Source organism: Coregonus clupeaformis, chromosome 10 (assembly GCF_020615455.1).
Source record: "Coregonus clupeaformis isolate EN_2021a chromosome 10, ASM2061545v1, whole genome shotgun sequence".
Taxonomy (NCBI): domain Eukaryota; kingdom Metazoa; phylum Chordata; class Actinopteri; order Salmoniformes; family Salmonidae; genus Coregonus; species Coregonus clupeaformis.
In genome coordinates, this window is record NC_059201.1 from 14,699,945 (window position 1) to 14,727,274 (window position 27,330).

Genomic DNA, 27,330 nt, shown 5'->3' on the forward strand with positions numbered 1-27,330 from the left:
TTCTTTTATACTAACATTTAGTTTTCAACAGTGGAGATTTGTATAAACCTTGCTGTCTGTCTCTCCGACATTTGCAATATTGTTTCAATATTCAAATTCGATCTCCAGCTTTCCCATAGTAATGAATGTGTTGGGAGTCGAGATGAGACAGACAGGCAGGCAGGGTTTCTCAGCCAGTCGAAATCATGAATCAGCTGGCATCATTTTCATGGATATATACAAAGAAATGTCAATTGAAAAAAGGTAAAACGAAACTAAGTGCAGCTAGTTTGCAGTCTTTCTAGCTTCAGTTTGAAGTGATTGTGTTAGCTGTGTTGTTGGCTAGCTCCTCTGAACAACCGTGTCCTGACGAGAGAGCACATTTTTTATGCCAGGCGAAATTGCGCCTCATTAACTCATTGTTATGGATGCATCCAAATAAATGTCACTAGAAAACAGCTTATGCAAATACAAATGCAGCTACTTTGCTGTTATTCTGGCTGCACTGTTTGACTTGACTGTAAGTTAGCCGTGGTTGGCTAGTTAGCAAGCAAGGGATAATAACGTTTCCAGCCAGTAAGGCAATGGAACATTTAGAACAAATGACTGGGTCCATAGATACAGAACAAAAAGACTGAATGACTGGGTCGCGTCTCTGGCAACTGAAACCATAGAACGAACGACCAGCCGGCTTGGGTAGCAACAACCCTAGATTTGTGTTGGGACTATATCTTGTGGAAGGATGAAATAGTATGAATAAATGTATCAAAATAACGTTTTAATGGAAAAATGTCAATCATTATTTGAATATGTTGGTAACCCGTTGTATAAAAGTGATAATGCCCTCGAAGCCGGTGTTTGGAGGATATATTGGCACGGTTTCCCGGCCCGTGACTTCGTCTTGGTTCTAACAACACTACAATATGTTCATCATTTTAGTCTGGATTTAGGTGGATGTTCCATCCTCTATTTATTTGAGGTTTTAGCATTCGACTGTGTTAAAGAGTGTCTAATTATCGCAGAGAAGGTGAGAAAAGTATGGTGTGATGGTGTAACTCTGCAGTAATAAAAGCATTGTATAAGTAAGTGTCGCCCTGAGAGGAGTTAATGAGGATGTTTTAGCATTGAGACTAACAAGCATTCCACTCATACTGGGAGTTAGTTGCTACATTACATGATGTGGTTTAATGCGAGTGGGGCTCTGTCTATCATACATTGTGACCATTAGCTGCAGTCTGATAGAGATTGTACTGTATTTATAACCCATAAAGCTTGGTGCTCCTCAGATAGAGCGCACTGAATTAACATTGTGTCTTTGATGTCCCAGGGAAGTTCTCTGAGTTTATCTCCTCCCTTTTTACCTACACAAACCCTAGGCAGCTTCTGTCTGTCCATCTCTGGCCATCTGTCTGTACAGTAAAGGTGTGTGTGTTAGTCAGTCTGTATGTGCAGTCAAATTTATATGTGTGTGTGTGTGTGCACTCCCAGTAAGTGGTCATGGTAACCCCTCCTGCATGGACCCATCTACTGGTGGTGATGACATGTGGAGAGAGAGAGAGAGAGAGAGAGGCGCGATTGTGATGGCTATAGTGGCTCCCTCAAGGTTTGAATAGGATTGGTTTAAAGACTGTAGCCCAATTCCATTTCGCCTCTCTTCTTTCTGAAACACATTCGCTCACTTACCCTTACAGATCGGAAAGCATTGGATTACCATGTTTCTTACACCAATCCAATGCTTGCCAATCCTTGAGGGTGAGTGAATGAGTGCACTCAGTTCAGGAAGAATTGGGCTTGTGTGTCATGTAAGGCTTCAACCAGTGCTGTGACCTGATGTAGCCTGTATTCTAACAGTAAGAGCATTGTTGTTGTACAGTAATATATGCTAGTCAGGAGAGATGTAGCCTGCTTGTCTAACACTACTGTGACCCCAAAACTGATTTATTTATTTATTATACCAAAAAGTCACTTGACTCTCATTTCCATTCTGTCTCTACCTTGGCATGACCTATCTATTTATGGGTGTATTATATCTTTTTTTCAGACGTTAAACCAAACAAGAAACTGTCTTCCTATTGTTTTTAACATTAGCCAAATACCTAAAACCACTGTATACACTCTGTGGGAGTTACTGTAATTCCATCTCTATTTTCTCCCCAAACTTCGGGTTGGGAAGTGCTTATTTAAGACTTCCTTGGGGTGGTAGCGTGTGTCCGCCGGATGGCCTCCGGTGTAGGATGGTTTTACCCTGAGACTGAGACACTGATCTTAGGTCAGTTTCACATTTCCCCTCCTTAATGGTTATGGTTAGGATTTGAGGAGGGTGAGCTGATCCTAGATTTCTGCTTAAGGGGAACTTATTCCCTCCCCACCTCTGTGTCATCCATTTTGGAGAGTTCTTCCTCAGGGAAAAAAAAAGAAAGTAAATACTGTGTTGGGAGGGATGCAGCGTTGCTGCTCTGAGAGACGGTGGAGATAATCCTCCTTACTTTAGCCTGCTGCTGGCTGAGGGCCAGACTAGCGCTGGCCACCAGGCCTCACTGCCAAGGTATGCATACCATTTCCTCCCAATGTAAGCAGAAGCACCCCACTTTACACACTCCCTTACCTAAGCACACACATTCACGCACGCACACACGTATGCAGGAAAACACACACCACACACGCGCAAACACACACACAGTCACAAGTGCACACACCTGCAAGCATGGCGCACGCACACACATGCACACAGTTAGACACACACAGACTCTAATGTATGCAAGCGCATACATTTGACACATGCTCATGCACTTACACAAACATACACCCATGTCATACATTATGCCCATGTCGCTGCAGCTCAGCAAAGGTAAAGGCTCATGTCATCACTCAACTCCATCATTCAACCATACACACTCTGGTGCTGAAACGGCTGGGCTACTACATCGCAAAGTGACCATGTTAGAACTCATATTCCTTCTCTTCCATAACTGCTAAGAACTTCAGCCAGGCGTCATTACAGGGTTGTGTGTTTATGAACAAATAAGGTGTGGGGTTGTTGTGTTGACAGACACATCTTTATTCTGTTTAAGCTGCAGACTAAACTACATTCCATCATGTGACGGTAGTGGGTTCGATCCCCGGGACCACCCATACACAAAAATGTATGCACGCATGACTGTAAGTCGCTTTGGATAAAAGCGTCTGCTAAATGGCTTATTATTATTATTATTATTATTATTATTTTTATTACTATGTGACAAACCCATTTTATACTGTTCAGTTTTCCTTCAAGCACAGAGCAGGACCTCTACTCAGTGAATGGTCTGTGCTGTGTAGACCTAGGTCTGTAGCAGTTCAAAATGTTGTAGTTGTTGTTGCCTGAGATGACCCATCCATTCCTCTTGTGAACACAATTATAATGTCCACCTTTGTTGCAGTATGTTAAGCTAGCTCCGTTCCACAATGATCTCTCTCAGAACTCTCATTACCGTCTCCTCAGGGGAACGTGTTCTCTAAGAAATCAGGACAGACTCTGTTTCTAAGGTAATTGACAATTAACAGGATTAGAACCTTTTTGTTCCACCTAAAATACCAGAGAAGGGCCAGAACCTTCTCTTTGTGTGTTTTATAGAAGCTATTTTGTGCCATTTAAAACATTTGTTGGTGAACAACAGAATGTGAGAGTATGTGGAAGACATTAGTGGGATCAGTGTTTTCTCCTGCTGGACTGTGGCTGGTGTTGTCTGTTTTGCTCTCCTCCCTTCATTCTGCTTTCTTCCTCATCACAGCTAAAGTTGTTTACATGGATGTGTACTGGGTCATTAAGCAGCTCTTCACAGGCTCAAACCAGACGTTTAGAATACAGGCCCTAGCTACCAGGCGTGTTGTGGATATGTCTTCAGCATATGCTATTCACCTGGCAGTGAGATAAAGGAGAGGTTAGGCAAGGGAAGGAAGCTATTGAAGAGCTTCGAGACTCAGACATTGTCTGGGAATAAAACAAATATGGATACCGCCTAACCCTAGTATACACATTAGTTTTTAATAAGACACAATAGGGTAATTCCATTTTAATTCAATCACATTTTGACAGCACCCCTTTTGATTTGAACAAAACATACCATACATATTTTCCCATTGTAGTAGTGCTCAGAAAGTGACTTTTTGGACCTGAATGGCATAACATTCAAGAGATAAAGGTGAAATGTAATCAAAGTCTACAAGAGGACAATAATTTATAACTGAATTTTTCCAGTACAATATAGGTTCAGCAAATCCCCTTATTGTTTGGGATACCTTTAAATGTACCTTCAGAGGTCATTCAATATTCATCAATTATAAAAAAGCAGTTTCTGTCTAAAGAGACAAGACTAACAAGGGAAATGCATGAACTAATAGTACAGGTAGATAGCAATAAAAAATACTACAGAGATACAAAATAAGTTAGAGGAAAAACAAAAAGAACTGGAGGAACTTATTCAAGAACGATCTAATGTAATCGATTACAAAAATAAAGCAAACTGGATGGAATATGGAGAAAAATTTACCAAATTCTTCCTGAATCTCCAAAACAGGAATGCTACCAATAATAATTTGCAGAAACTCGTTACTAAAGACGGAAGCTAAATATTTTAAGCAGATGTTTTCTTTTCCGTCTCATCCTCACCCTCTGAATGACGATTACTGTAAGGAATTATTTCCAAATAATACAAACAATAGAAAATTAACAAATGTACAAAAATATCAGTGTGAAGGCCAAATTATAGAGGAATAACTTTTTGAGGCTATTAAATCCTTTCAGTCTGGAAAAACCCCAGGGCTTGATGGCATACCGGTAGAGGTATATCAAGCCTTTTTTTATATACTCAAAGCTCCATTATTAGCTTGTTTTAACTCCTCCTATAGAAATGGTAGTCTGTCAGGTACTCAGCAGGAAGGTCTGATTTCCCTATTATTAAAACAAGACCCAGATGGCAAATTATAAAGATCCAGTCTATCTAAAAAAACTGGAGGCCTCTTACACTTCAATGTTGTGTTGCAAAAATACTAGCGAAATTCATAGCACTCAGAATTAAAAAGGCTTTACCGGGTATTGTTCATCCTGATCAGACAGGTTTTTTACATGGACTATACATTGGAGATAATATACGACAACTACTAGAAATAATAGAACAACATGAAACATCTAAGAAGCCAGGCCTGGTATTTATAGCAGATTTTGAAAAGGTCTTTGATCAAGTAAGATTGGATTTTATTAATAAATGCCTGGATTTTTTCAATTTCAGTGATTCTCTTATAAAATGGGTAAAAGTAATGTATAGCAAACCCAGGTGTAAAATAGTAAATAGCGGCTACTTCTAAGAGTTTTGAATTGTCAAGAGGAGTTAAACAAGGGTGTCCGCTGTCACCATATCTATTCGTTATGGCCGTCGAAATGCTAGCTATTAAAATCAGATCAAATAACAACATTAGAGAATTAGAAATCCAAGGCTTAAAAACAAAGGTCCATGTATGCCAATGACTGAAGTTTTATATTAAGTCCGCAAGCTAGATGCCTGCAATGTCTCATTGATAACTTTTCTGGACTCTCTGGACTAAAACCTAATTATGATAAGTGTACAATATTACGAATTGGATCTTTAAAAAATACAACTTTTACATTACCCTGCAGTTTACCTATAAAATGGGCTGACGGTGAAGTAGACATACTTGGTATTCATATCACAAAATATATAAATGAGCTCTGCACAATGAATTTCAATTGAAAACTTGAAAAAATAGACAAGATCCTGCAACCATGGAGAGGTAAATACCTGTCTATTTATGGAAAATTGCCCTGATTAACTCCTTAGTCATATCTCAGTTTACTCACTTACTTATAGTGCTGCCTACTCCTGATTATTCGTTTTTCAAATCATATGAGCAAAAATTATTTTGCTTTATCTGGGATGTCTTCGGAAAATATTCAGACCCCTTGACTTTTTCAAAATGTTGTTACGTTACAGCCTTATTCTAAAATTGATTAAATTGTTTTTTTCTCTCTCATCAATCTACACACAATACCCCATAATGACAAAGACAAAAAAACAGGTTTTTAGAAATTTTTGCAAATGTATTAAACAGAAAAAACAGAAAAACCTTATTTACATAAGTATATTGTGAATTTATATAACAAAAATAAAAATAAAAATATCACATTTACATAAGTATTCAGACCCTTTACTCAGTACTTTCTTGAAGCACCTTTGGTAGTGATTACAGCATCGAGTCTTCTTGGGTATGATGCTACAAGCTTGGCACGCTTGTAGCATCTCCCATTCTTCTCAGCAGAGTTTCTCCCATTCTTCTCAGCAGATCCTCTCAAGCTCTGTCAGGTTGGATGGGGAGCGTTGCTGCATAGCTATTTTCAGGTCTCTCCAGAGATGTTCGATCGAGTTCAAGTCCGGGCTCTTGCTGGGCCACTCAAGGACATTCAAAGACTTGTCCCGAAGCCACTCCTGCGTTGTCTTGGATGTGTGCTTAGGGTCGTTGTCCTGTTGGAAGGTGAACTTTCACCCCAGTCTGAGGTCCTGAGTGCTCTGGAGCAGGTTTTCATCAAGGATCTCTCTGTACTTTGCTCCGTTCATCTTTTCCCCGATCCTGACTAGTCTCCCAGTCCCTGCCGCTGAAAAACATCCCCACAGCATGATGCTGCCACCACCATGCTTCACCGTAGGGGTGGTGCCAGGTTTCCTCCAGACGTGACGCTTGGCATTCAGGCCAAAGAGTTCAATCTTGGTTTCATCAGACCAGAGAGTCTTGTTTCTCATGGTCTGAGAGTCTTTAGGTGCCTTTTGGCGCAAACTCCAAGCGGGCTGTCATGTGCCTTTTACTGAGGAGTGCCTTCCGTCTGGCCACTCTACCATAAAGGCCTGATTGGTGGAGTGCTGCATAGATGGTTGTCCTTCTGGAAGGTTCTCCCATCTCCACAGAGGAACTCTAGCGCTCTGTCAGAGTGACCATCGGGTTCTTGGTCACCTCCCTTACCAAGGCCCTTCTCCCCTGATTGCTCAGTTTGACCGGGTGGCCAGCTCTAGGAAGATCTTGGTGGTTCCAAACTTCTTCTATTTAAGAATGATGGAGGCCACTGTGTTCTTGGGGACCTTCAATGCTGCAGAAATGTTTTGGTACCCTTCCCCAGATCTGTGCCTCGACACAATCCTGTCTTGGAGCTCTACGGACAATTCCTTCGACCTCATGGCTTGGTTTTTGCTCTGACATGCACTGTCAACTGTGGGACCTTTATATAGAGAGGTGTGTGCCTTTCCAAATAATGTCCAATCAATTGAATTTACCACATGTGGACTCCAATCAAGTTGTGTAAACATCTGAAGGATGATCAACAGAAACAGGATGCACCTGAGCTCAATTTCGAGTCTCATAGTAAAGGGTCTGAATATTTATGTAAAGAAGGTATTTCTGTTTTCTATGTTTAATACATTTGCAAAGATTACTAAAAACCTGTTTTCGCTTTGTCATTATGGGGAATTGTGTGTAGATTGCTGATTATTTTTTTTTTTTAATCCATTTTAGAATAAGGCTGTAACGTAACAAAATGTGTAAAAAGTCAAGGGGTCTGAAAACTTTCTGAAGGCACTGTAAAAGCACTAAACCTCTCTCTAAAAACTTCACTTATACAAAAGTTTTACTTGAACCCTAAATGCTTCTCAAGTAGATTACTAAGAAAAATTGCCTTTTTGCCTTTGTGCAAATTGCCATGTCTCATTTTCGATTAATTGAAAATGAAACATTTTTCAAAGTATCTCTCTTTTTCAAACAAGCATTGCAGAGCTGGTTACAATTTCAATTTCATCCCCCTGACAAGATACAACAAATATTATGGCTGAACTCAAATGTGCTGGTTGATAAAATACCTGTATTTATGGAAATGATTTTTGAAAAGGGTATTTTGTTTTTAAATGATATTGTAAATTGGAATGGTGGAGTTATGTCTTTCATGGAGTTATCATAATTATATGGGAAGGTCTGCTCAATACAAGATTACAATGAATTGATTACAGCATTACCCCAAAAATGGAGGAGGCAGGTGGCAGCGGGAGAAGGTAGGGAACTGGTCTGTCTGTCCAATATAAAGGCTCAAAACTGGTGGAGGAATAAAGTTAGCATAAATAGGAAAGTATACCAGTTTAATTTGAGGACCAGGATTTTGACAGCTGTGCCATACAGATTGCAAAATAGTTGGGAAGAGATTTTTTATGTACCGATTCCATGGTACAGGGTGTATGAGTTGATATATAAAACGACACAAGATTCAAGACTTCGTGCTTTTCAGCTAAAATTATTGTACAGAATTCTTGCCACCAACAAAATGTTGAATATTTGGGGCATACAATCATTGCAGCTCTGCAGATTTTGTTGTGAGGATACAGAATCAATAGACCATTTGTTTTGGTATTGCCCTCAGGTAGCCTGTTTCTGGTCTCAGGTTCAGGAATGGCTGAAAAAGCATAACATTAATTTAAAATTGACCCTAAAAATAGCATTGTTGGGAGATCTGGAGAGACCTGGTCAGTCAATTACTAATATACTAATACTCTTCGTAAAAGTATTTATCTTCAACTCGCAATCTGTGAATTCTATTTGATTAGATGGATTCAAATTGTATGTTAAACATCACAGCATAGTTGAAAGATATATGGTGCGTAGAAATCCGAAGAGGGTGGCCAGCAGAGATAGGTGGGATGGGCTGAGGGAAGCTGAGGGTTGGGATGTGGAATTGGAGACAAGTGGGAGTGGAGTTGCTGGGCGGGGGATAGAATGATGGTCAAAGATAAAAGTAAAAAAATAAAGTCAAAACAAAACAAAAAATAAGTTTGAATGACACTGAGGGGCAACGTTGTTACAGCTAATGCATGTTTGTCTGAGGCTGAAACATGCATATACACACACTCTAATTCAAATGCACACACGTGCACATACACAGACACACACACACACATACACACATGTAAATAGTGCCATACATGCACTCAAACATATTCAGTTGGCCTTGCTGTTATGATTTTTGTTGTCCTTGATGTCTTTTGTTTTTAGGGGGGGTCTCGGATGGTTGAGGGGCAGCTCTCGGGGAACTGTGGGGGTATCCTGGAGGGCTGGTGCCCTGGCGGTTGGGAGCTTGGGCCGGTGGCTGATAGGTCGCTGTTTCGGGTCCCCATACTTGACCTTGTGGGAGATCTGTCGACGTGCCCTTGAGCAGGGTGTTGACCCTGGTTGCTTCTGTGGGTCACTCTGGATGGGAGTCTGTTAGATGACTGAATGTGAAGTAGATGTTGAGCGGCTTCACTGCAAGTAGATTGTATGTTTTAATATTCAAAAAAAAAATTTGTAAAAAGGAGAAAGGTGCTCAAAGTTGACCCATTTTGCATACCCCACCATTCCATGAGACATCCATGTCATCATCACTGGAAAAGATAAACGGTTGAGTTTTATATAATTTGCCCTTTCTAGCTCTCGCGCCTCTGTGTGTGTAAGGCCATGTTCATTTAAGAGTGCTGTTTGATGTGGAGATCTGAGGACACTGTGTGTGTCGCTGGTTTGGTTCTTTCAGTTTTCATAACAGAGGAACAGCTTGAAGCCGACACAGTTTAACACATACACTTTTACATTTTAGCAGACGCTCTTATCCAGAGCGACTTACAGTTAGTGAGTGCATACATTTTCATACTGGTCCTCCGTGGGAATCAAACCCACAACCCTGGCGTTGCAAGCGCCATGCTCTACCAACTGAGCTACACGGGACTACACATAGATTGGGTGGTAATGAGAGGGGAGGAACAGCGTGTCTGTCTGTGGTTGTCATGGTTTTAGTGGGATGCCTCGCAGCCTGTCTTTCCGAGCAACACATTTGAGCTCTGTTGTTGTGTGGCATCTATTGGTTTAATTTGAATGTTTTGATGTTGCAGCGCTTCAGGGGCCTTTCCCCAAGGGGGAAAAAATCGAGGGGAAATACTACTTTTGGGGTCGTCCACTCTGGCTGCAAATCTCAGAATTATTGTGTTCCCTCAGGGGGGTGTGCTTGCTTACTATATTGTCTTGAAGGTGGTCTAGCTAGCTCCACTTTGGGCTACATTAGGATTCCATGACTGTGAGCTCATGAATTGACAGTCAGTGGGTCATAGTCCTGTTCTGTGATGCTTAGACAGTATTTCCTGCTAATAAAGCGCAGAGCTCCAGCTAAGACCAGGAATGCCAAACAACGTTTAAAATCATTAACTGCCCTAGTTTACGGGGTCGCGCTCTGAGCAATCTCTCAGCCCCTTTACTAGTGGGAATTCTGAGAAGGAGCGTCCACATAATTCCCTGATGTCTCCCACAGCTGACTGACTGACTGACTGAGGAGGAAACTGGAGAGAAGCTTCACAACAGGCTGTTTACCTGTCAGACACACAGAGAGAGAGAGAGAGATTGTGCGTGTGTTTTTTTTTTTTACCAGGGTTTCCGTTAGCCGTTAATTTCCAGCTTTTGTCCCCCCAAATAATTAATCCGATACATTAAAATGTTGCAGGCCAAAATGACCGGGAGAAAAAAAATCACATCGCAAAATAATGTTTTTATGAATTGATGGAAATACCAGTCGAGGTAAATACATTTGACCGTCATGCTTATTGGTCTATAGGTTAATTTGCATAATATAGTGGAATTAAATTGTCCTGTATGTATTTTCGTTAGTCATCATGTATTTTATTTGTCCAACACAACTATCACACGCGCACAGCATATGGAGCCTATTTTGAGCGGGATTTCTCCTGCAGCGCCTCAACTGGTTGCTGCTGGAGTAAAACATGTGCTTTTATAAGCCCTTTCATTGCGCAACAATTCTAAATGCAATTGCGTGTTAAACTTTTTTCGTGCACGATTAAAAAGAGCCACTATTTGTATTTCTCAACTGGTAATTGAATCGCGCCTCCCATTCACCATTCAAGTGCAGGCAACAGGCTATCAACGCGTCACCCACCACAATGTGAGCTGGAGGCAGTATGCATTTTGAAAACATACTTAATTGGTTGAAACCTGAATGTTTTATTTCATATTATGAGGCATGTCTTACCTTGCGTCAAAGTAACCTATAGGCACAATCTGACCATGGAAAACGTGGAGGCAATTATTTTATAAAGACTTCATAGGCGGCGTGTGAGTTTCAAGTTTTGGGAAGCTTACAATTTATACTACCATTTCTACCGTTCTGCGTGCCAGTTATGATTTTCATATGCGCATTTTCGTGGAACAGTTTCATTTAAATAATAACGTTTTCGTTTCTCAAAATCATTGTCACGTGGTTAATCATAAAAATCTGAATAAAAATAATAAAAATAAAAAAGTTAAATCAACTGGAGATCAATGGGAGATCACCAGCCTCGTTGATACACTGTGATTTATTGGCGGCTAAAGAAATTAGTGCATGGAACTCATAGCCTATAGGCCAATGCAGCAGTAGGCCTTTAACTTATATTGTTCTTTCACACAGTGGATTGGTGATTATCGAAGGGGAGATTGTTGGAAAGATTTTAGAAATAGCTTAATGTGAGGAACTATAGTTGTAATATATTATCATTTGCAATGGATGGTAAAAAAAACACTTTCCTACATTTCCGCGCAGCAGGCCAGGTACTTCTATGCGTGCTCAGGTGCGCAAGCTCCCTCAACATTATCAGGACAGAGAAACCAGACACATGCTCATTGCTCACATGGAGCACTCCAAACAAAAGACAATGAACAAATTGACAAATCTGGTTATGAAATAAATCTAAACTTCTCATTTCTCACAAGTGTAGCAGATTGTTGACTCTGCAAACAACGTTTCCACTCCGAGAATGAGAATGAGAATGGTAAATGACTAATTAATACATGCACTAACAGAAATGAATGTAACCAAATGACAGGAATTAACAGTACATTTACTACTGGTGACATATGTAATGGGGAATTGATGAAAATAAAGGGCAAACAATTCACACAATACAACAATGAATGCACAAGAATTGGTGGGAGACAGCTGAGCCATTCTGGAGAGAGACTTGCCACACACCCCTCCCCTTCTTGTCTCAACTTTTTAATTATACTCAAGACACATTTGTTATGTATGGTACGACGTGCTGTACGTCGTACTGTACGTTGTTATGGTTTACGACAGTGTGCTGCGTTACGGATGAATGGGTTGTCAGAATGTGTGGCACATGTCATTAAACGACAGAGTGATGTACAATGTGAAACTGTGCATATGTCCGTTCTTCTACAACTAGGCTAGATATAACATTGGCGACGAGGATGGCTGAATTCAGTTTACCACCGCCAGCACCATTCCTCGCCGTGCCTGGCGAACCTCCAGTCCCGTGGAATAACTGGCTTGATAGTTTTAACACGTATCTAGAAGCTATGGACTTTTCTACAATCTCCGACAAGCGGAGGACAGCACTGCTCCGTCACTGCCTTGGTACAGAGGGACAGAGGATTTTCAGAGCGCTTGGATCGGCTCCTACATTCACTGCTGCAGTCAGCCTCTTACGGAACCACTTCGCCGGGAAAGAGCGAGTGCTCCTCCGACGCTACCACCAACGGCCGGGTGAGTCCATTCAAAGCTACGTGGCTAATCTGAGGGATTTGGCTAGCTCTTGTAACTACGGGACACTTCAGGACGAGATCATCAGGGATCAGTTGATAGAGGGGACGTTATGTGAAAAGACAAGGGAGAAACTGCTTTTGGAATCGGATAATTTACAACTAGATGGAGCTATTAAAATAGCACTCCAGGTTGAAGCGGCGTTGGAATGCTCTTCTATGCTAACAGACAGCTCTGCAGCATACACTCGGCCCCCAGCCATTCTCACACAGCAGCTTCAGCCCGAGCAGGCGCACTACAACGATCACGCGCTGCGCACGCCTCCCGCGTCGATAGCTGCATGGACACAGACACCGACATGCCCGTGCAGCAGGCACACAGACAAACAAACAGAAGTAGCTGTGGCAACTGTGGGGCTAGCTCTCACAATTCAAGGGCTTCAAACTGCCCAGCCCGTGGGAAAATATGCAAGAACTGTTCAAAATACAATCACTTTGCGAAAGTGTCGTTCTGCCCCTGCTACTAGCTCCACCCAGAACAGGCCCTTAGTTTCATCTCACTCTCAACATGAACACACGGAAATCCGAACCGTCTCCACCAACCATGTGTCATTCAGGACATGCACTGTGCAGGTGGGTTTGCCTTTGCTGCTGGATACTGGCGCTGCGGTGTCGTTGCTCAACCTTGCCACTTACTACAAGTTTTTCAGTCACCTACCACTCCAACAGCCCTCCACTGCCCTGTGTGGGTACGGTAGATCCAAGATAGACATTGTGGGCACCCTCCAGGTCCCAGTACACTACGGCACCAAACATCTGCCATCATTCACATTTCATGTTGCAAAGCGGGGTGCCAACCTCCTGGGCCTCGACCTCTTCACAGGCTTGGGATTCACACTGAGAGATGACAGTGGGTCAGCTATCTACCAGGTTACCTGCACAGGGCAACAGAACTGGCCGACTCTGTTTGATGGACTGGGCTGCCTCACAGCCTTTACTCACAGGCCCCTAGTGAATCCGGAAGTGACCCCAGTCATGCAGCCCCTGCGGCGCATTCCCTTTGCACTGCGTGATGACGTCACAAAAGATCTCCAGTCACAGTTGGATGCAGGCATCATTGAGCCAGTCAACGCTGCCCCCTGGATTTCAAACTTGGTCATTGCAACCAAAAAGTCAGGTGGAATCCGGACCTGTGTGGATCTCCGTGCTGTGAACAAGGCCGTTGTCCCGGATAAGTACCCCTTGCCTACAGCTGAGGAGCTGACCGCACAATTCCATGGCTCCACGATCTTCACGAAGCTTGACCTTCGTCAGGGTTATCTTCAGGTACCCCTCCATGCAGCTAGCAGAGACCTCACGGCCTTTGTCACACATGCTGGCGTGTTCAGATATACACGCATGCCTTTTGGACTTAGCTCCGCCCCCAGCTGCTTCCAGAAGGTGATGAGCACCATCCTCGCTGGAATACCTGGGGTGGCGGTCTATCTGGATGACATCGTGGTCCACGGCCCTGACCTCCACATCCATGATTATCGACTCCACAGAGTATTCAGTGCTCTACTGCGGAACAACCTGACCCTTAACGGTGGAAAGTGCACCTTTGCAGCTCCAGCCGTCGAGTTTGTGGGCTTCCGCCTATCGGCCAAAGGCATTGCCCCACTCATGTCGAACATTGAAGCCGTCTACCGGATCCCGGAACCGACCTCAGCCTCTCAGGTGGCCTCATTCTTGGGCATGACAGCTTACTACCTCCGGTTTCTGCCCCACTACTCTCAGACCACAGCGCCCCTTCGCCAGCTCCTCAAGAAGGATGAGCCATGGGCCTGGACGGCAGCCTGCTCAGACGCGGTCCGCTCACTGAAGAGCCAGCTCACCACAGCCCCAGTCTTGGCTCACTTTGACCCCGTCTGCCACACCATTGTCACATGTGACGCCTCAGCTGGAGCACTAGGAGCTGTCCTCTCACAGCTGCAGAATGGCATTGAGAGGCCCGTCGCCTTCGCCTCAAGGGCCCTGAGCCCCACAGAACAACGGTAGTCTGTGGGCGAACGAGAAGCACTGGCCTGTGTCTGGGCGTGCGAAAGGTGGCACCTCTACCTATATGGCCGTCTGTTCACACTCCGAACCGACCACCAGTCCCTCACAACGCTACTGTCAGCATCAGGAACTGGCCACAAGCCACTTCGGCTGCACAGATGGGCCGACCGCCTCAGACAGTATGACTATCAGCTGAAGTTCACTCCGGGGAGGGATAACGTGGTGGCAGACCTCCTCTCACGCTCCTTTGACGCTCCTACTCCGACCGTCTTGCCAGACGACAACGAAACAGAGCTTGTACAAATGCTCTACGCTCCTCTTCAGTCAGTCGTCTCACTGGAGGAGCTGAAGCAAGCATCGGAACAGGATCCCACACTGTCTACCCTGCGCACCTACATACGCACTGGATGGCCAGCACGTGTGCCGGAAGAGCTGGCGACTTTCGCCAGAGTGAAGCACGAACTTTCTTGCTGGGAAGAAGTCTGTGTCTCTCGAGGGTTTTGCACTGTGGTCCCGAGTAGCCTGCGTGCGCGTGTTCTATCCATGGCGCACGAGGGTCACTTGGGCATAGTGAAGGTCAAACAGCGATGTCGAGACCTTGTGTGGTGGCCAGGCATCGACCACGACATTGAAGCCCTGGTCAGGGATTGTGCTGCATGCCTCCTCAGTGGGAAAACAGGACAGTCCGCCCCACCCCCCCTGCAGCCTCTCGCATGGCCGTCCCACCCCTGGGAGCACATCCAACTGGACATCTGTGGCGAGATCCATGGACACGCAGTCCCTCACCATCAGCGCTTCCTGGTGGTGGTTTATGACCTCCACTCTAAGTGGCCAGAAGTGGTTCCTGTCGGAACTGTCACAGCACAGGCCATCGTGGACATCCTAGACAGCTTGTTCACAAGGTGGGGCCTACCCCTCACCCTTACCACGGACAATGGGCCCCAGCTAACCTCTGCCGAGTTCTCCTCATATCTCAGCAACAAGGGAATCAAACACATCCGCACGGCCTACTACAACCCACAAGCTAACGGAGGGGTGGAACGCTTCAACCAAACGCTGAAGAACGGCATCAGAGCGCACCTGGTCCAGGGGTGCACGTTCCAAACTGCTTTGAATCAAACGCTAATGCACTACAGAGCAAGCAAACGCACAACAACACAGGTCTCCCCGGCATCCCTCATGCTAGGTCGTGAGATGGAACTGCCACTGGACAGACTCAGAACACAGAGAGTAGCAGAACCGGCGACTAGGCGCACCCAAGAACAGCAGGCAGTGACCAGGCACCAAAGAGCAATGAAACAGCGTTTTGACAAGGCACACAGGGTGAAGAAGTCGATCATCCAAGTGTCAGACTGGGTCCGAGCCCGACGGCCTCAGCGGTGCAACAAAATGGCCTCATTCTGGTCGGACCCCTTGCAGGTTAGTCGACAACTGGGGCCCGCCACATTCATGATGAGCAATGGATCACGCTGGCACGCCAGCCGCCTCAGAAAAGTCCCTGCCCCTCAAGGAACACGAAGGCACACAAAACAGACATGCAGGCCAGAGACGCCACCGGATGGACCTCCTCCACCACTACCACCTGAGCCCCAGCCTCTGTGGGTTCCCCAAGGGCCAGAGCCACAAGCGGTGGCGGTTGAAGAAAGGCCTATGCGGGCACGAACTCGCCCTGCTTATCTGGGGGACTATTTAACCTCTTTTCATTCTTAGGCTCCGTTAGGTGTCTTAGTCAACCTCCAGGTTAATGGACTGAACTGGCTAGTTTGGAGAGTCCATCCGTTTAAGGGTTAATGTTTATTTCTTACAGGTATCACTCTAGGTTCTTGCCCTATGGACATTTTATATATGGTACCAGTCCCTGGTTTTGGAAAGGGGGGGGAAATGTTATGTATGGTACGACGTGCTGTACGTCGTACTGTACGTTGTTATGGTTTATGACAGTGTGCTGCGTTACGGATGAATGGGTTGTCAGAATGTGTGGCACATGTCATTAAACGACAGAGTGATGTACAATGTGAAACTGTGCAGATGTCCGTTCTTCTACAACTAGGCTAGATATAACAACATTATCTTCACACATTTTAGATGCTTTTCAATGACAGTCACAACTCAATAATGAGCTAGGCCTATTGCCACGATTGCGGGCTTCCCATATAAACATAGGCCAATGAGCTTGTGATTTGAAACAATCCACAGCAATTGTTTTAAAGAAGCTAATGACCCTTGATTCCTCTGTGGCTAAGTCATGCTTTCTGGTGAAGTATTTTGAATGATTTTATTTATTTCTGTATAGACAGGAGTAATCATATAATTTTGGCAAGTTGATTTCCGTTTACTTCCCTATTGGACCCACCGCTATGCCATTTCTCTCCTCCTGTTGTATTGGTTTTCATATCAACTTTCTTTCATTGTCCAGAAGCCAAAAGCACAATCCTAGTCATATTAGCAACCCATCCTAGTTGTTGCATCTTTAGATTCTGCCTCTTTCTTAGTTAATAACAGAGATTTTCATCAGTCACATATGGAACCGCTATCAGGTGTGCTGTTTAGAATGGTGTTTTCCTAGGTGCGCTGTTTAGAATGGTGTTTTCCCGCAAATTGCATTTTGGCAAATGTTTGAAAATGACATTTTATTGTCTGCTTCATTACATGAGTTGCATGTTCTGTTAAGATGGACGTCCTAATAGGTTATGCACCTAATGCATATGGGTCTGGTAAATTTCTCAATTGGACAATCAATTAAAATCTTCCCGGTCAAGTTGTCCGGCATAACATTTTCCTAATGGCATCCCTGGTGTGTATGTGTGTACGTGTATGTACAGTATGTCCGTGTGTGTGTGTGTGTCCAGTTTCCACTTAGATATTTGTATGTCATGTAAACAAACACGACTGTCTGTGTTAATATAAGCTACTTGTTTTGTGGTAAAGGAGCTATGTTTATCAGTCGGTCCTTCTGCTCCCCTGTGGTATCCTGCATTCCTCTGCCGTTTGACTCCATTTTGACCCCTAGTTTGAGCTGATCCTGGTGGACATGTTTTATCAGCCCTATTGCCAGAGATGGGACATCTTTTTTCGACGGACACACACACACACACACACACACACACACACACACACACACACACACACACACACGCTACACATTACAAAGGGCCGCTCTGTCCAGAGAATTGTGCTCTTAAGGGAATATATCAAAGCTCCTCCCTCTATTCACTCTCCACCTTCTTTTCTTTCTCTCTCACACTCCCTCCCTCTGTTTCTTTCTCTCTCTCACTCCCTCCCTCTGTTTCTCTCTCTCTCACACTCCCTCCCTCTGTTTCTCTCTCTCACTCTCTCACTCCCTCCCTCTGTTTCTCTTTCTCTCTCTCACTCACTCCCTCCCTCTGTTCTCTTTTCTCTCTCACTCACTCCCTCCCTCTGTTTCTCTTTCTCTCTCTCACTCACTCCCTCCCTCCCTCTGTTTCTCTTTCTCTCTCTCACTCACTCACTCCATCCCTCTGTTTCTCGTTCTCTCACTCACTCACTCCCTCCCTCTGTTTCTCGTTCTCTCCCTCACTCACTCCCTCCCTCTGTTTCTCTTTCCTTCTCTCACTCACTCACTCCCTCCCTCTGTTTCTCTTTCCTTCTCTCACTCCCTCCCTCTGTTTCTCTTTCTTTCTCGCTCTCACTCACTCCCTCCCTCTGTTTCTCTCTCTCACTCCCTCCCTCTGTTTCTCTTTCTCTCACTCACTCACTCCCTCTGTTTCTCTTCTCTCTCTCTCTCACTCCCTCCCTCTGTTTCTCTTTCTCTCTCACTCACTCCCTCCCTCTGTTTCTCTTTCTCTCTCACTCACTCCCTCCCTCTGTTTCTCTTTCTCTCTCTCACTCACTCACTCCCTCCCTCTGTTTCTCGTTCTCTCTCTCACTCACTCCCTCCCTCTGTTTCTCTTTCTCTCCCTCACTCACTCCCTCCCTCTGTTTCTCTTTCCTTCTCTCCCTCACTCACTCCCTCCCTCTGTTTCTCTTTCTCTCTCTCACTCACTCCCTCCCTCTGTTTCTCTTTCTCTCTCTCTCTCACTCCCTCCCTCTGTTTTTCTCTCTCTCTCTCTCCTCCCTCCCTCTGTTTCTCTTTCTCTCTCTCTCTCACTCCCTCCCTCTGTTTTCTCTCTCTCACTCACTCCCTCCCTCTGTTTCTCTTTCTCTCCCTCACTCACTCCCTCCCTCTGTTTCTCTTTCCTTCTCTCACTCCCTCCCTCTGTTTCTCTTTCTCTCTCTCACTCCCTCCCTCCCTCTGTTTCTCTTTCTCTCTCTCTCACTCCCTCCCTCTGTTTCTCTTTCTCTCTCTCACTCACTCCCTCCCTCTGTTTCTCTTTCTCTCTCTCTCTCACTCACTCCCTCCCTCTGTTTCTCTTTCTCTCTCTCACTCACTCCCTCCCTCTGTTTCTCTTTCTCTCCCTCACTCACTCCCTTCCTCTGTTTCTCTTTCCTTCTCTCACTCCCTCCCTCTGTTTCTCTTTCTCGCTCTTTCTCATTCTCTCTCACTCCCTCCCTCTGTTTCTCTTTCTCTAACTCACTCCCTCCCTCTGTTTCTCTTTTTCTCTCTCTCTCACTCCCTCCCTCTGTTTTTCTCTCTCTCACTCACTCCCTCCCTCTGTTTCTCGTTCTCTCTTCACTCACTCCCTCCCTCTGTTTCTCGTTCTCTCTCTCACTCACTCCCTCCCTCTGTTTCTCTTTCTCTCCCTCACTCACTCCCTCCCTCTGTTTCTCTTTCCTTCTCTCACTCCCTCCCTCTGTTTCTCTTTCTCTCTCTCTCTCACTCCCTCCCTCTGTTTCTCTTTCTCTCTCTCACTCACTCCCTCCCTCTGTTTCTCTTTCTCTCTCACTCACTCCCTCCCTCTGTTTCTCTTTCTCTCTCTCTCACTCCCTCCCTCTGTTTTTCTCTCACTCACTCCCTCCCTCTGTTTCTCTTCCTCTCTCTCTCTCACTCCCTCTGTTTCTCTTTCTCTCCCTCACTCCCTCCCTCCCTCTGTTTCTCTTTCCTTCTCTCACTCCCTCCCTCTGTTTCTCTTTCTCTCTCTCTCTCACTCACTCCCTCCCTCTGTTTCTCTTTCTTTCCCTCACTCACTCCCTCTCTCTGTTTCTCGTTCTCTCTTCACTCACTCACTCCCTCTGTTTCTCTTTCTCTCTCTCACTCACTCCCTCCCTCTGTTTCTCTTTCTCTCCCTCACTCACTCCCTTCCTCTGTTTCTCTTTCCTTCTCTCACTCCCTCCCTCTGTTTCTCTTTCTCTTTCTTTCTCATTCTCTCTCACTCCCTCCCTCTGTTTCTCTTTCTCTCTCTCACTCACTCCCTCCCTCTGTTTCTCTTTCTCTCTCTCTCTCTACTCCCTCCCTCTGTTTTTCTCTCTCTCTCTCACTCCCTCCCTCTGTTTCTCGTTCTCTCTTCACTCACTCCCTCCCTCTGTTTCTCTTTCCTTCTCTCACTCCCTCCCTCTGTTTCTCTTTCTCTTTCTTTCTCATTCTCTCTCTCTCTCTCTCTCTCTCTTTCTCTCTCTCTCTCACTCCCTCCCTCTGTTTCTCTTTCTCTTTCTTTCTCTCTCTCTCTCTCCCTCCCTCTTTTTCTCTTTCTCTCTCTCTCACTCCCTCCCTCTGTTTCTCTTTCTCTCTCACTCTCTCTCCCTCTGTTTCTCTTTCTCTCTCTCTCTCACTCCCTCCCTTTGTTTATCTTTCTCTCTCTCACTCACTCCTCCCTCTTTTTCTCTTTCTCTCTCTCTCACTCCCTCCCTCTGTTTTTCTCTCTCACTCACTCCCTCCCTCTGTTTCTCTTTCTCTCTCTCTCACACCCTCTCCCTCTGTTTCTCTTTCTCTCTCTCACTCACTCGCTCCCTCTGTTTCTCTTTCTCTCTCTCTCTCACTCCCTCCCTCTGTTTCTCTTTCTCTCTCTCACTCACTCCCTCCCCCTGTTTCTCTTTCTCTCTTTCTCTCTCTCAATCCCTCCCTCTGTTTTTCTCTCTCTCACTCACTCCCTCCCTCTGTTTCTCTTTCTCTCTCTCTCTCAATCCCTCCCTCTGTTTTTCTCTCTCTCACTCACTCCCTCCCTCTGTTTCTCTTTCTCTCTCTCTCTCACTCCCTCCCTCTGTTTCTCTTTCTCTCACTCACTCCCTCCCTCTGTTTCTCGTTCTCTCTCTCACTCACTCCCTCCCTCTGTTTATCTTTATCTCCCTCACTCACTCCCTCCCTCTGTGTCTCTTTCCTTCTCTCACTCCCTCCATCTGTTTCTCTTTCTCTCTCTCACTCACTCCCTCCCTCTGTTTCTCTCTCTCTCTCTCACTCACTCCCTCCCTCTGTTTCTCTCTCTCTCTCACTCCCTCCCTCTGTTTTTCTCTCTCTCTCTCACTCCCTCCCTCTGTTTCTCTTTCTCTCCCTCACTCACTCCCTCCCTCTGTTTCTCTTTCCTTCTCTCACTCCCTCCCTCTGTTTCTCTTTCTCGCTCTCACTCCCTCCCTCTGTTTCTCTCTCTCTCACTCCCTCCCTCTGTTTCTCGTTCTCTCTTCACTCCCTCCCTCCCTCTGTTTCTCTTTCCTTCTCTCACTCCCTCCCTCTGTTTCTCTTTCTCTCTCACTCACTCCCTCCCTCTGTTTCTCTTTCTCTCTCTCTCACTCCCTCCCTCTGTTTCTCTTTCTCTCTCACTCACTCCCTCCCTCTGTTTCTCTTTCTCTCTCTCTCCCTCCCTCCCTCTGTTTCTCTTTCTCTCTCTCTCTCACTCCCTCCCTCTGTTTCTCGTTCTCTCTTCACTCACTCCCTCCCTCTGTTTCTCGTTTCTCTCTCACTCACTAACTCCCTCCCTCGGTTTCTCTCTCTCTCTCACTCCCTCCCTCTGTTTCTCTTTCTCTCTCTCACTCACTCCCTCCCTCTGTTTCTCTCTCTCACTCCCTCCCTCTGTTTCTCTTTCTCTCTCACTCACTCCCTCCCTCTGTTTCTCTTTCTCTCTCTCTCCCTCCCTCCCTCTGTTTCTCTTTCTCTCTCTCTCTCACTCCCTCCCTCTGTTTTTCTTTCTCTCCCTCCCTCCCTCCCTCTGTTTCTCTTTCTCTCTCTTTCTCTCTGTCTTTCTCAACAACCACATCCTCTTATTTGTTTGTCTGACCCTGTTTTGGACTGCATGGTGTAAACCATATCAGAGAGAAAAGGGGGCAGAAACAGCTATTAGCTTGAGGAGAGCTTAGAGGGAGAGAGAGAGGGGAGGGGTGGAGGGAGTTGCAGGGAGGGATGATAGAGAGGGGAGTTGATGGAGTCCCCTCCTCTCTCTCCTCTCCCCACTCCCCTGCTCTGGCTAGCCTTATTTGGTCTCTTTGCTGCTGCTACGACTGGAGAGAGAGAAAGCGGGAGGATTTCTCAAATTTTCCCTTTGAGGAGAGAGAGAGATCTCTCATCTAATCTGAGGTCAAAGAAGAAACCAGGCCTGAGAGACAGGGGGCGCAGGTAGCCCGTATAGTGGCGTAGCACGCACCCCTGCATCCCCCACCCCCGCATACCCGTATTGAAAATCAGACTGTCGGTATTTCAAAATACCCCGGTATACGGTATAAAAGGTATATCGCCCAAGCCTAGTTTGGGATTTTCACTCTATATAGACATCTGAATACAAGTTCCATATGAAGTTGGCCCCCAGAAATGTGATTTGGTACTGACCATAGATACTTTGTACTGTTATGAGCTGAACTGCAGTACAAAGAAGTGTAAGATATCATATCTACAGTATGAAATATCTCCAGTATGCAAATAATTTTAATGGCCTCCACTGGTTATAATACCCCTCTCTAGCGGAAAGGATTGACATACTAAGTACTTGTGTATTTTGGGTTCATCAGTGGAGCTCTTTGTCACTGCAACAGTACAGTACGTGTGAACTGCTTGTTGGTTAGGTATTCCAGAAGACAAACTCTGCTCGGTTGGGTTAACTGAGACCACATGCAAATCTGAGGAGCTGTTTCTCTCAGCCTGCTTCCTATTGTGGCTATGGAAATGAATGGTAGAATCACAGTACTATCAGGACTGGCCTGTTGTATGGCGTTATGTACAGTGACTGACCACTGCCTGTCGTATCTCAGCATACACTACAGTACTCAAATCAAATCAAATTGTACTTGTCACATGCTTCGTAAACAACCGGTGTAGACTAACAGTGAAATGCTTACTTAAGGGCCCTTCCCAACAATGCAGAGAGAGAGAAAAAATAAAGAATTGAAAAATAATAACACGATTAACAAATACGATAACTTGGCTATATACACGGGGTACCAGTACCAAGTCGATGTGCAGGGGTACGAGGTAATTGAGGTAGATATGTACATATAGGTAGGGATAAAGTAACTAAGCTACAGTATAGACAATAAACAGTATCAACAACGCATGTGATGAGTCAAAAGAGTTGGTGCAAAAAGGGTCAATGCAGATAGTCCGGGGAGCTATTGGTTAACTATTTCACTAACTATTTAGCAGTCTTATTTTTTTAAACATTATAAGTCATTTAGCAGATGCTCTGCTCCAGAGCGACTTACAGTTAGTGAGTGCATAAATTTTTCATACTTATGGCTTGGGGGTAGAATCTGTTCAGGGTCCTGTTGGTTCCAGACTTGGTGCATCGGTACTGCTTGCCATGCGGTAGCAGAGAGAACAGTCTATGATTTGGGTGGCTGGAGTCTTTGACAATTTTAAGGGCCTTCCTCTGACACCACCTCGTATATAGATCCTGGATGGCAGGGAGTACTGTACTGTACCCACTGTGTACAATCATACCCCATACCTTTCACTGGAAATGGGAACACACACACACTGTGTTTACATGCTGATCACCGACAACTATATATTACCTCAATTACCTCGACTGTGCACCGCCCTATGGGACTCCTGGTCACGGCCGGTTGTGACACAGCCTGGGATTGAACCCGGGTCTGTAGTGACGTCTCAAGCACGGCGATGCAGTGCCATAGACCGCTGCGCCACTCGGGAGGCCTTTACTTTTTTATTTAGTAAATCTTTTCTTCATTCTTATTTTTCTTAAAACTGCATTGTTGGTTAAGGGGCTTGTAAGTAAGTATTTTACGGTATGGTCTACACCTGTTGTATTCAGCGCATGACAAATAACATTTGATTTGATTACCCTATCCCTATTTCCTCCACCAATGTTTCCCCAGTGGACTGTCTCACGTAACATCCTCTCCCTCTTTGATCTGAGCTCATGAGACTTATCTGGATATGAACCTGCTGCAAACCGTGTGTGTGTGTGTGCTTGCGTGTGTGCGTTTGTGTGTGTGTGTGTGTGTGTGTGTGTGTGTGTGCACATACAGTATGTGTTTTAGCGTGTACCTGTGGGAGAATGATGATGCAGGTGTGTTTGTGTGGCTTTGTCAGTGTGTGCATCATTGGGCATCTCACTTAGCATTGTGTATTTATTTACATTGATCAATTGAAGTTCGTCCTTAGTTATTATTTCAGTAACTTCAATATAGCTGCATTGACAACACCTCAATCCTAACCATCCTTCACCTCTGAAACTGATATTCATTGTCTACTTACAAACACAAAAACACGCACATACACACACAGCCAACGCTACTGTCCCATGTATATAGAGACATTAAACACTGGACCATTTCTTTTGTACAGTTTTCACACTTTGTATTCATATACTGTATTCTTCACATACTGTAGCTCACTGTAATATATCTACTGCTGTACGTATCATTCTGAGTATATACACTGAGTGTACAAAACATTAAGAATACCTTGCTAATATTGAATTGCACCACCTTTTGCCCACAGAACAGCCTCAAATCGATGGGGCATGGACTCTACAAGGTGTCAAACGTTCCACAGGGATGCTGGCCCATGTTGACTCAAATGCTTCCCACAGTTGTGTAAAGTTGGCTGGATGTCCTTTGGGTGGTGGACCATTCTTGATACACACGGGAAACTGTTGAGCGTGAAAAACCCAGCAGCGATGCAGTTCTTGACACACTCAAACTGGTGCGTCTGGCACCTACTACCATACCCCGTCTAAAGGCACTTAAATATTTTGTCTTGCCCATTCTCCCTCTGAATGGCACACATACACAATCCATGTCTCAGGGCTTAAAAATCCTTATTTAACCTGTCTCCTCCCCTTCATCTACACTGTCACATGAAGAAGGGATCATAGCTTTTACCTGGATTCACCTGGTCACTAATGTTTTGTACACTCTGTAGTTTTGGTGTATATTCGCATAGATTGCATTTAGATTACTGATAGTGTTATTTGGGTTGTTAACTGGATTTATTCGGACATTTGTGATTTCCTGTTTTTGATTATTATTTGTGTACTTGTTTGACATTTTTGCTGCACTGTTAGGAGCTAGTAACACATAAAGCATTTCGCTGCACGCGCTATAACATCTGCTTAACTGTGTATGTGACCAATAAACTTTGATTTGATTTGTCTCTCTGTCCAGACTGTCTGTTCAGGTTGTGTCCTATGAATCGGTACTCTGCTCAGAAACAGTTCTGGAAGGCAGCGAAACCTGGAGGAAACAGCACCACTGACACAGTCCTCCTCAACAAACTCCATGTGAGAGACTCCTCCACCTGACCGCTATACAACTGTCTTACCATGATATTACTGTATTAAATTATTTATTATATACCTTAATCAGTGGTATAATGACTTGTCATCTCATATCCGACTGAATGAAGAAGAGTAACAATAGATGAACCCTCTTGGGATAACTAAACTAAACTCTAAACTAGCGATACTTTAAAAAATCCAATACAGCTACATTACATTAGTAAAGCACTTACACTCAGTTTTTCTTTGATTGTGGTAATCCCTCGTACAACTGTGAAATACTATATCCTGCAGTTCCCTTTAACAACAGTCTAGTTTGACAGGTACAGTAGCAGTCTTGGCCTCACCACCACTGTTTGAGGAGCTCTCTTAAAGGGGTTAGGTTTTCTGTCCCCACACTAGTTTGAGGGTGTTCTTATGGGGGATTATACATTTGCCGAGGTAATGTTCAGGTCCTTTTATAGACATTTCTGAAGCATACTTTAGCTTCACTACTCCCATCCCACCTTTTCTCTCTCTCTCTCTCTCTCTCTCTCTCTCTCTCTCTCTCTCTCTCTCTCTCTCTCTCTCTCTCTCTCTCTCTCTCTCTCTCTCCTCTCTCCCTCTCTCTCCCCCCCCCCTCCCCCCCCCCCCCCCCCCCCCCCCCCCCCTCTCTCCGTCTCTCTCTCTCTCTGTCTCTCTGTCTCTCTGTCTCTCTGTCTCTCTGTCTCTCTGTCTCTCTGTCTCTCTGTCTCTCTGTCTGTCTCTCTCTGTGTTCCAAAACAAAACCATTTAAAGCCTTCTGGTATCTGACAAGAGTTATAAAATGATAGATTCAGATCTCTCCTGTGTTACCATGGTGATGCGAGGCCAGAGTTTTAGGTTCTAGCCTTCCAGTTGAAGCTTGCAAGCGTGTTTGCTGCTAACTGTACATGCCGTTGCTACGTCCTTTTTTATTCGAGATTTCTGTCATAGAAAGTATTCCCTTCTATTCAAGTCCATGTGTATAATTATTTGTGCAAAAGCAGCAGCAATGTTGGTAGTAGCAATAATAATGGTCTGTAACTCTCCCCTCTTTCCCTCACTTGTGTAGCATGCAGCGGATTTGGAAAAGAAGCAAAACGATTCGGAAAATAAAAAGTTGCTCGGAACGGTGATTCAGTATGGGAACGTCATTCAGGTGTGTGTCTATACATATTCATTGTCTGCAAGACCAATGTCTGGCTTGTACTCACGGCTGAAAGTCACCTCTTCAATGAAGCCAATCCATGTCATAATGAGCAACAGTCTCAACACATTCAGTTACAGCTCACGTCTCATATTCCAAATATGTGGCCAATAATATCTCTCACATGGAGTCATCGTAGCCCACATATTTCTATGGGGTTTTAAAGTGACACAGTTTATGAGGCTTCCCATCCAATATATTTTGCTGGTTCCAAACTTGGAGAGGAGAGACTGAGAGCCCTGGAGGCATCCATGTGGTTTCTGTGTGTTTATAAATAGAACAGTAACGTGGGAGGATCTATATAGTGTTTTTCTAGCTTCAGAATTGAGCATATTCATTTCTCAGTCATAACCTTTCAGTCATAGACTGCTCTGTTTATGTAGAGAGACTAAAATGTATTGCATACTCATAAGGGCAGAGAAAGCCCACACAACACAATAATAAACCCTATGAAGAAGATGAAGTGCACAAGCAAAACTGTTCAGTATGTTTGTATCGTATAACATTGTATCACATCGTATTGTATCATATTGTATGTTTGCTGTATTCCCCCAGCTCCTCCATCTGAAGAGTAACAAGTACTTGACGGTAAACAAGCGTCTGCCAGCGTTGCTGGAGAAGAACGCCATGAGAGTGATGCTGGACACGGCCGGGAACGAAGGCTCATGGTTCTACATTCAACCCTTCTACAAGTTGCGCTCCATAGGAGACAGTGTGAGTTCTATCTACAGTATATGGTTGTACTAGCTCTGCTCCATAGGCGTTAGTGTGAGTTCTATCTATATGGTTCTACATTGGAGATATTGTGAGCTCTATCTATATGGTTTTATACATCGATCCCTTCTACAAGCTGCGCTCTATAGGAGACAGTGTGAGTTACACCTATGGAAATGATCACATACTGTATATAGGAATGGCTTGATTCCTACTGTA

At 44.7% G+C, this 27,330-nt stretch overlaps 1 protein-coding gene across 2 annotated transcripts in view; it reads left to right on the plus strand.

Annotated features, from left to right (window-relative positions):
• LOC121575199 (inositol 1,4,5-trisphosphate receptor type 1) overlaps window positions 1-27,330 on the plus strand; it is a 147,428-nt gene that overhangs the window by 19,911 nt on the left and 100,187 nt on the right. For both annotated transcript variants that reach the window (XM_045222859.1, XM_045222860.1), the window contains exons 3-5: window positions 25,078-25,193; window positions 26,263-26,349; window positions 26,953-27,111. In XM_045222859.1, coding sequence (XP_045078794.1) covers window positions 25,078-25,193; window positions 26,263-26,349; window positions 26,953-27,111 — 362 coding nt within the window. The remainder of the gene's footprint in view (window positions 1-25,077; window positions 25,194-26,262; window positions 26,350-26,952; window positions 27,112-27,330) is intronic.